A 10,883-nucleotide genomic window follows, 5' to 3' on the forward strand; every position below is an offset into this window, starting at 1 on the left:
CCCTATGCAGGCCTCACGGAGCCATCGGATTTCAAATAAAATATCTTAATTTGTTACTTCTGGTCGCTGTTGACTGGAACGACTGTTGCTTAAAGTCCCTATTAACACAGTTGAGAGAGAGAGAGAGAGAGAGAGAGAGAGAGAGAGAGAATAAGCAGCAAATATGAATTAGCCTAACTTGAGTCTGTAGGCCTAACGTTACGTCTCTAACGGCAGCAGTGTCTCTACTAATAGCGAAACTAAAAGTTTATCTATCTCAAGAACTGCACCGTTATTACCTCGCTGGTGAGTCATGTATCTTTTAAGTTGCTAAATTATTTTACTGATTAATAGGTTGTTTGCAATCACGTGGTTCTGGTGACACGCGAAATACCGGTGGAGGGCAAGCCGTGAAAATTAGAATGGAAGAGATGGAGAAAAGTCCTTTCTGTGCTGGTTTAGAAAGGTATAAACAGAAAATCACAACATATGTTGGACGTGATCTTTATGTTATGAAGATGAGCTACTTTTCCACTGAATTGAAAGACTTGATTGCCATCGAGGAGGTAGATATAGAGAATGTGAAGCTGCCGTCACGCCGCGTTCAGTTCTAGTCTGGGTTTGTTTATATCGCGCTGCCTTTCTACTAGTGAAATTAGGGCAGTATTTTGATTTTCTGTCGTGATTGTGAAAAATGTCGCCATTGTAGGTCATTTATGCTGAATCGAGAATTGCAACAGGAGCTCACATCATTGCCTTTTATATGTGTAAAACACACTAAGGGAAGCAGGTTGAGGAGGTGACGGGGAGACGCCTTATATCAAATCTAATAACGTCACTGATTTAACCCACTCCCTATTACTCAAAATAATTACATAGTTGAGTGTTTTTGAAAGTGTTGTCTTTGTTGTTGAATCGACTTCTGTCAGCTTGTTAAACATTTATTTATTTGGATATTTCTACCATAAGATGGCTGAAGCAGCAGCGCGCGACACTGTTCTCATGGTAACCAGATCAACATTGTGAACGGAATACTACAAAACTTAAGTGAAAACATCAAATTATCATTCAGTGGTTTAAAATAGCTTCTCTTCCCTGCAAACGATACCATGAAGAATGTGAATATTTAACCAAGTTAAAAACAAATAAGGTAAGCAGGTATCCATATTCATTTCAGTATCAGCAGACGCAAAACGCTATTAAAGGTGACAACTTTTAAAGTTAAAAAACGATATAAGTTATAAAAAACGGTATAAGTTATGTAAGTTATGTAAAACATACGAATTTCGAGTTTTTGATAGGATTCCTATATAGAAAAATCACCCCCTGCCCTCCAGACTCATTCGCGCTGCTGCTGTGACGTCATGTGCAAACAACCTATTCGTCAGAGCAGTGCCGACCAAACATTTCTGTGCGAGTGTGTGTCCGTGTGTAACGTTACGTTTGAAAGAGGGAGAGAGCGCGAGAGTATGCGCTTTCAGGACACAATAAAATGTATTTTGTGGCAATAACCATGACAATAAAGTTTTCATCTTATTGTTTACTATATTTATTTGCTTGATCAGTGTCATTGTGGGTTGTTTCATTTGCGGTTGTAGGCTGTAGGACCTATTGAAATAACTGAAAACATTTGGCGAAGTGATATGGAACTGCAATGCGGTCCTAGAACTACTTTAGTCGTGCATTTCCCCGAAAATAACTGCACACCTTAGAACGTTGGTCAACCAATCAGATTCGAGCATTCAACTGCCCCGTAGATCAATTTAAATGCATCCTTGCTGAATAAAGCATTCATTTCTTCACATAATAATAATAATAATAATAGTAATAATAAAAAATACTGACCCCAAACTTTTGAATGGTATATGTATACTTAAAGGGTTAGTTCACCCAAAAATGAAAATAATGTTAATTATTATTAAATATTATTAAAACACTGCTTCAATTAAGCTTCGGAGCGTTATGAATCTTTTGTGTCGAATCATGAATTCAGTTCGCGTGTCAAACCACAAAACTGCTGAAATCACGTGACTTTGGCGCTCCGAACCGCTGATTCGACACAAGATTCATAACGCTCCGAAGCTTCATGAAGCAGTGTTTTGAAATCGGCCATCACTATATAAGTCGTTTTGTTGTTTTTTTTGGTGCACAAAAAATATTCTTGTTGCTTTATAATATTAATATTGAACCACTGTACTCACATGAAACGATTTAGATATGTTTTAAGTACATTTATGGATCTTGAGAGAGGAAATGTCATTGCTCCCTATGCAGGCCTCACGGAGTCATCGGATTTCAACTAAAATATCTTAATTTGTGTTCTGAAGATGAAAAACGGGTGTCTTACGGTTGTGGAATGACATGAGGGTGAATTACATTTTTTTCATTTTTGGGTGAACTAACCCTTTAAGATTCAGGACTATTTCTAGGTCACTAATCAAATTAGTAAATGTGTGACTGATCATGTGACTCTTTGTACAGTACAGATGTTAACAAAATGCTCTTACACTCATAGTTTAACATATTTATGTATGAATGCTAATTATATATTCACACTAGTGGTCTCAGACTTTGTAGATTAGACTTTGTAGACCCAACTGTAGATCTACGAATATGGCATCTGTGCAGTTTTATTTTTATTTTGGCATATAAAGTGCTAGTTTGGCCAGAAAAAAAAACAGATTATAACATCCTCCAATCATATAAAAAAAGAAAAAAAAGTTTGAATCAAAAGATGGTGCAGCAAAACCTTTCTCGGCACCTCAATCTTAGAAACAGACCTGAGCTTCAGTTCTCCATTTTCATTACCTTTAGAGCAGCAATGGATATTTCAACTAGCATTCAACACCTTAGAGACTATGTACAAGCCTACATCTGTATTATAAAAGTAACAGTAGCTAAACTATAGGCAGTGCAATCTGGCTTTTTCATAAAGTCATTGTGATAGTTTGTTTGTCAAGGTAATATTTATCTGTCCGCACTGGTTTCTGCAAGCCTATTATTCATTATGCCCAAGGCTCCGACGCCACCAGAGAATCCGTTGTGCCTGTTTGTTGACCCGCCTGGCCGGGGATGACCGTTGGCAGTCTCAGACAATTGTTTCTGCATGATCGCCAAGTTGACCTTATTAGCAGCCAGGAAGTCTCTCATGGAGATCATCTCTCCAGACATCCTGCGTCCATCCGTCTCGCTATCATTCACTGCATCCGTGTCTATGGATATGTTACGAACACGTGTTCGGAGATGGCCCGGCATGACTGCATTCCTACGGGGCCGGAGAGGCCTCCCGGGACAGTTACGGCATGGTAACTTAAGCTTTTTCAGGAGCCAGTTGAGCACCTGTTTGATAACAATGGAAATGACATTGAATAGCGAGTAAATGCAGCAAACGCCCATTAAAATGAAGAAAAAATTGACGATTCTGTAGATGGTCTGGTTCTCGTAATTGGCCCGCTGGCTGCTGACCATATCCCCGAAACCAATAGTGCTGAATGCTACAAAGCAGAAGTACAGTGAATCCAAGTATCCCCATCCCTCGATTGAGGAGTACATGGCCGAAGCACAACAAGAAATGATTATTGCTGCCAAGCAAAGAATCAACATCACACAATACACCGAGGGCTTCCATCCTGAAAGACTGTCTTCGCGATTTATCCTCGCATTGCTCGAGTCTTGTCTGCTGTCGTGAGGTAAAACTCCTTTGCGTCGCCGTTGGACTTCATGGCAGGACTTGAGCACAAAAGCCAACACGGTTATTATTCTTTCCAAGAACAGATTGAAAAATAAAATGGTGGCTGCACAGCCAATGAGGCCATAAAAGATCAGGAAGATTTTGCCACCGAACTGTGGCAGGTGTGGTCATTCCAAACCCTGTAGGAAATATGAGAGGAAGAAATGTTAATTTATACCCATACATAACAGAATAAACAATATTTGCCACAGGCTGTTTATTGAGCTGATGTTTTCTTCTTCCTCAAAGCTGGAGAAGAAAGTGTTGCTATTGGTGACAGATCCTGAAACATCTCCCACCTTTCGCTTGTCACGCTGATTGAAATGCAAATAACAAGTGGATTGCATTATTATTCTCATAGATGTTTTCCCCCTGCACATAAGAGCCACCATTGAGATGGACATTGTGAAGACAAGCACATCCTCAGCTCAGGTCTGAAGACTTTGTTATCACATGAATTTCATAAGGTGCTTCATGGTGTAATTTGTTCACTGAGAAATGAAACGAAACCAAACTAAACAGTTAGATGAACTCCATTTGACAAAATAGCAAGACAATGAGCTTTAAAGGTCTTCATGGTTTGGATGATGTTTGGCAATATAATGGCTTATAACTCTACAATAAAACAAGGTCATTAAATCACATAATACATGGTCTCATTTGATAGAAAACCTAGAAGAAAATTGATCATGTTTGGAGGTTCTTATGTAAAAACATTTGCTGAGAAAACTCCAGAAAACTGCTCTGCAATTTATTGATTTATTTTGTTATTATTCATGCTTGACATGTTAACTATTAGAAATGGCAGGTCATAAAATCCTATTTGGGCTTGTTTACAATCATGTCAAGTGCATCTGGGTCAAATTTTGTGATGATATCTCAAAGCAATCAAAAGTCATGGCGCCATGGTAGCTCTTTTATCAAAAGTCCTAAAACCTCTCCATACAAGTTTTTACTGAACATAGAACTAGTTGCATGTGTAAATGCCACAAAGCATAAAAATACTTATAATTACATAGAACATGAGTGATGATCCTTCCAGCGCTGTTTCAGCTGTGTGCTCCTATTCTACGCCAAGACCTGTCAACCTGAGCGATAAATCGAGCACGCTACAGAAGTAAAACGGTGTCTAAATGTTCTAGACACATCGCCCATACCCACCATATTGGCGCAGCCATTTGCATGCTAGATAACCAGTGTGGTGAGAATAACATGGTTCATAAACTAGTATATAACCTAACTGAAGCTATAGGTTGTGAAATAGTTAGCTTATGTACAAGCATAGCATACATCTACCCAATTAGCCTCCTAGCTTAGCTTATATTATATTAGGTATGTTTTTTGCTTCCAATATCTGTTTCCAGTTTGTTTTATTATGCAATACGTAGGCATTCATTTTATAATTTAAGCATGTTGTTTCTGCACTTAATGTAATAAACATCATACAAAAGTGAAATGATAGTTATAATTAGTCAAGACATCAAGATAACTTTTAATCAGGCATCACTGCCTGGGTCCTAAAGGAGACCTGATTCCTGAGGGGGACTGGATTTCTCATGACACCGGTATATTAAATTTTGCAGAGGAAAGTGCACACAAATCACTCGGTTTCTCTGTCGAATCGGAACCTCTTTATTTTATTTCATATTCATTTACGGATAACCGTGATGTGATAGTATGAGTGCACACGTTTAGTATTTGGTTGTGTTGTGAGCACGTGTTGTCAAACTGAAGATATTTTCTTAAATTGCTAGTGTAGTGCGTAGGCCTACATGTGCTTTCTTTAGTCGCATTGAGCTTTCTCGGCCACTGTACAATACCCATCTGTGGCCGATCGATCGGAGCATCCCTAACACCTGTGTTTTTGTGAGGTTGTGGGATACCCTTTGGGAAATTTTCCTGTAATTATTGAGGATTACAGGCAAGGGGAACTGGGAAGTTATGTAAACATCTTTCATTGCATTACTTTAACGTTCAATGCAGCGTTTTATTAAGTTTGAATAGTAAGAAAAGAGAATAAAATATATAGAAATGTATAGAAAACTGAGAGGAAAATGTTTTCGACTGACCTCATATAAAATCCTTTGTAAATCTCAGTTCTTGAGGTGTTAGGTCTAAAACTGTATCAGGAGCAAAGTTTTCAAAAGCTGCAAAGTTTCAGGTTAAGCCCAATATATTCACTTCAAAATCCTTTATAATAAATATAAAGCTTAGGCTATATATAAACAATAACTTTACAGTTATAGCCGCATGCAGACTAAGTGACCTGCATCAAGTCTAATATCTCTCCTGCTGCTCAAGGTAACAATTTGCAACACTTTACATTAGTGTTAGTGCATGTTTCATATATAAACTAAATTCAATGATTTTATTCATTTTTAATAATAAAAACCTAATACAAATAAAAACCAAATACAAATTGTATTTACAAGTATCTCCACAAACAGATAAACATAAATACACAACAACATGAACACTAATGTAAAATGTGACCACAATTCCTGTGGTTGACTTGCATTAGTCAATAATGAATGATAGCTTTATTATTTTTTTGTTGTTGTTGTTTATGGATACACTGACATACATGAATTCATCTCATTTATTTATTTATTTATTTTTCTGGCAAGACTGAAATAGCCTATTCACTGGATTAAAAAGTGTGATAACTCACAATATTGTTCAATATTATATAAATTATTATTATATTACATAAATATATGTTCAATATTATATAATTATTTGATAGTTATTGGCTTTAAATTAGCCTATAAACACAATATCATTATACTACTTACAAATGTAAATAAATTGTGAATATAAAATATATTGTGAATGTAGGTATATTAAAACATCTAAAACAACATACATTTTAGAATATTTCCTTAGTCAAGATATATTTAATGTTTTTATCATTCTTACCGATGGTGGAAACGACAGTACCGACAAAATAAAAGGCTCCAGTAAAATCCCAGCGTGGTCTGAGCGTGTCCACCCGTATTCCTGCCATGTTCGCCTCTTCATAATGTCTCAAGAACTTCTCCAGATCACTTTTGTTGAGATTGTACTTTTGGCTGAAAAGCTCAAACCTCTGTGCCCACCTTTCCTTCGCCTGTTTCTCCTTGGGATGCTCCAGGGCTGAAAACACCGCGGCTCCGCACAAGAGATAGAGGATGATGAGGAGCAGTAACATTATGAACCTGGCATTATCTTCATTAACATGACCACAACAGCACGCGCCTCTACATGCCATTATGTGACTACTGCTGGACAGGACTGGTAATAAAGTCTCCACATTTTACAGTTAACGGTGGTGGGCATGCAACTGTAAGAAACTTCTCCGTCTTCCATTATTCTTGGGCTGCATGTACACCAAATGTACTGCATAAGAGCAATGATGATGATGAGAGGCGCTCATACCATCCTCTGAGAATGGATTTAGTGCCGGCTGAAATCCTGATAGATGAGATTGTGGGTGGATCTGGTAGTTCAGCTCTTCTCATGTGATGCATCTCACTGGGTTTAATCACAAAGCATGTTTCGTATGCCTTGTTTCAATGCACTTCAGTCGCTGGTACCTCCATCAGGTGGCTGCTTGCGTGAGTTATGGAGAATATCTTAATATGCTACTGGATTAAAATACATGCGTTTTTGCATGAGCTAGACCTGCTTACACATAAGCTAAACTCGGAAGAACTCTGGATGGAGACATTCACGATGTGCCTCAAGTTCAGTATAGACAAACCTCACAAGAAGTGCACGTTCCGTTCGATTGCCAGAAACTCTCGGAGCCTCGACGCATATGGCAAGCTATTTAAACAATTACACTTTAAAACAATTTTTCCCCCCCTTAATTTACTAGTATTTCTATTAAGAACTCCAATAGTTACTAGTAGGCCTGGTCGTTTTCAAATGTGCAACTACTACTTCAATTAATCTAATACATTAATTGCAACTAGTCACAATTCTGTTACTGGTAACAAATTGAATAAGATATCATCAGTGTGTATTCCAGTTGTACTACCAAATACTTAAGTATTCACATTTATACTTTTTCAAAAAGTAAAAAATATTGTTTTAAATAGCACTAAATGGACACTAAAGAACACTAAAGTACAATACCGCAGCTAGGTTGCCAGCCACTTACTGTATTTTTACAGGATTATACTGCTTATAATCACTTTTGTTGTTAAATTGTGTGTTACGGCAAAGGAAATGGAAAACAACACTGAGTTTTAAAACATTTAAGGAAAAAAACGCAGATAATAGGCCTTTTATGAACACAATCTGAAATGTCAACATTTAAATGGGACCTATTATGCCCCATTTTACAAGATATAAAATAAGTCTCGGATGTCCCCAGAGTGTGTATGTGAAGTTTTAGCGCAAAATACCCCACAGATAATTTATTTGTAGCATGTTAAAATTGCCACTTTTTAGGGGTGAGCAAAAACACAGCGTTTCAGTGTGGGCCCTTTAAATGCAAATGAGCTGCTGCGCTCAGGCCTAAGAGGGCGGAGCTTCAAGAGCTCATTCTCTGGTGTCAGGATTCAGTCAGGACGCACTATAATGTCAGAAACTGCGAATATATGCTGCTTGGAGATAGAACAGGTATAGTTTAGTTCAATTACGGTTATAACTTATATTGTCTTCTTCCACTATATTAGTACAAGCCTGTTGTACCAGACCCCGTCCGAATGATGGCCAAAACTTTACAGATGAGTTTTATGATGTTTATTGTACTTCACACAAAAGATGAAGGGTCCATTTTCACTCTAGAAAATCTCTGTAAGAGCTTAATAAAACACATTGCAAGTGTACATTAAAATATTATCCATAAACTCTCTCTTCCTTGCATTATCATCAACATACACAGCGAATTATACAGAAAAACTCTTTACAACAGTAAACAAATATGTAAAGTCCTTATGCCTTTTCGGGTGGTGCTTAATAACTTGGTAAACTTTATATCCGTAACAAAATTACACAAACGAAATTTATATCCGTAATGAACTGTAATAAAGTGCTCTCACCTTCATTACTGCCGTATCCAGTATCACTCTGGAGACTGTAAGCTGGATCACGAACAGTTTACTGATCTATCCTTGAGTAACAAATTTTTGGCACAACCTCTGTTTTGTATTGTACCTTTGTATTGACATTCGTTCACAAAGCAGTCTGGTGTGAAATGATTTGCGCAGACATAAACAAATTTCGGTAGAGTTGAGGGAGCATTTTCTTTGAAAACAAAATGAATCCACCTCGTCTTCAGTGGCTCAGATTTCACTAGTAAATGGAGAGAACTATGTGGATTAATCCATCCAGCTACAGAACACCTAAAACTCTTGGGAGACATTCTCATCAGTGCAGTAATGGCGGACTGTGTACAACTCACTGTGAATTTGCTCAGGGCGGTTCTATGTTAAAACGGCAGTGTCTGTCAACATTCATGGGCGGGTCCTGTGGCTAAAGTGACGTCACACTGCCAGGGATCTGGAAACAGCTTGTTCTGAGACACTGCTTATTATTTATGGGTATTAAACAAAAAGGAGTGGTTGGATTTTTATCATTATAGGGTGGTTGTGTATACACTGCCAATACACATTTATAGCCAAACACCATGCAAAAGTGAATTTTGCATAATAGGTCCCCTTTAAAAACAATTAAAGTGCAGTTAACCATTATCAATGAACAATACAGCTACATCTTATTTACTTTTAACATTCTTCCAAACATATTTTACAGTACTGCTCTTTTTCGCACAACATTGGAAGTCGCTTTCCCTTTCTTGGTTCTTTAGTCATGTTTCAGGGTGCCTAAAAAGCAGAAAAGCAAAGAAAGAAAGAGAGAGAGAGAGAGAGAGAGAGAAAACAGTAGTGAATATATATGTGTATCCAATGATATTTTCTAGCATTTTTGTGAACACAAGGACCTAACAGCTAAGCATGTGTTTGCAGTAAGGTTATGTGTACTATTATTCTTCAAAAAAGATAGAAATAATGCTTAAAAATAATGTTTATAATTGGTAACACTTTATTTTACAGTGCCATAGTTACACGTTACTACATGTACTTACTCTAGTAATAACAGTAAATTATGCATAAATATATAACCCTAAACCAAACCCTAACCCTAACTGTAACTCTACAGTAAGTACATGTAGTTAATTAATAGTACTCAGTACTTATTTGAGTAATTACAATGTAACTACAGCACTGTAAAATAAAGTGTAACCATATAATTTTATTTATTTGTTAAAAAACAAAATAAAAGTTCAGTCATTGAATTCTTTGCCATAAACCTGATTACGTTACTTGTGAAATTAGGCACATTACTTACATTAACACTAGATCTACATCAGATGATTCAGCCTGGAAACAAACAAACAAATAAACAACAACAACAACAACAACAACACAATTTCCAAAACTTTTTCCAAAGCAGGTTGTAAGAATAATGGTATGTAACTTTTGCCAAAGTGAAACTTTGTGTCACTGCGTTTGTTTAGGACTACACAAAAGTGCGACAATTTCCAAGGTCAAACCATTTGCGAAAAAGTTGACTTGTCACCGTCTGAACAAACACGAAATAGAAGTTCCTCGCCACAGAACAGCACCTCTACAGCGGACGGCATCACAAGCTGCTGTCACGTGTCGCTCCGCTGCCATGTTCTGGCGAGAAGACATACAAGAAGCTGATCTCCTGACCCGCTGTCAAAAGAGCTCACTGCAGCCACTGATTATATATTGTTCGTCCAAAGCATCACTGAAATATTAAATTTTTTTGTTTATTTAAATTTTAAAATTATTTAAAATATTCTCTCAACATTTAAATTATTTTCTCTTACTGTTATATTTTTCAATGATTCAACGGCATTACAAAGTGAAACTATCACAGGTGTTTTTCATTGCACAATTTTCAATAATAAAAAAATCTTCCCATTTTTATAATATTTAGTGAAATGATTTGGTAGTCAGAGGTGGGGAGGGTGGCTCGACCTAAAAAACTTTAAATGAATGAATCAATCAATCAATCCCATAATTCAACACCTCTACAGTAAGATATTGTATTGCGAATTAAACAGGCTGAAAAAAGAAAACTGTATATTTACAGACATTCTGCTGTTAGAAATTACCTGTAAATTTACAGTAGTAAATGTGGACTAATAAATATGTAT

General features: G+C 36.9%; 1 protein-coding gene across 1 annotated transcript; it reads right to left on the reverse strand.

The window, feature by feature from the left end:
• Positions 1 to 2,286: 2,286 nt before the first annotated feature.
• kcnk13a (potassium channel, subfamily K, member 13a) lies at positions 2,287 to 7,975 on the reverse strand. The gene is given in 3 exon segments (XM_048190285.1): positions 2,287 to 3,819; positions 3,821 to 3,849; positions 6,629 to 7,975. Coding segments are annotated over 3 exon segments (1,233 nt in total). The 5' UTR covers positions 6,960 to 7,975; the 3' UTR covers positions 2,287 to 2,946.
• Positions 7,976 to 10,883: the final 2,908 nt, after the last annotated feature.

The sequence above is a fragment of the Megalobrama amblycephala genome, linkage group LG5 (genome assembly GCF_018812025.1).
Source record: "Megalobrama amblycephala isolate DHTTF-2021 linkage group LG5, ASM1881202v1, whole genome shotgun sequence".
Classification (NCBI taxonomy): Eukaryota; Metazoa; Chordata; class Actinopteri; order Cypriniformes; family Xenocyprididae; genus Megalobrama; species Megalobrama amblycephala.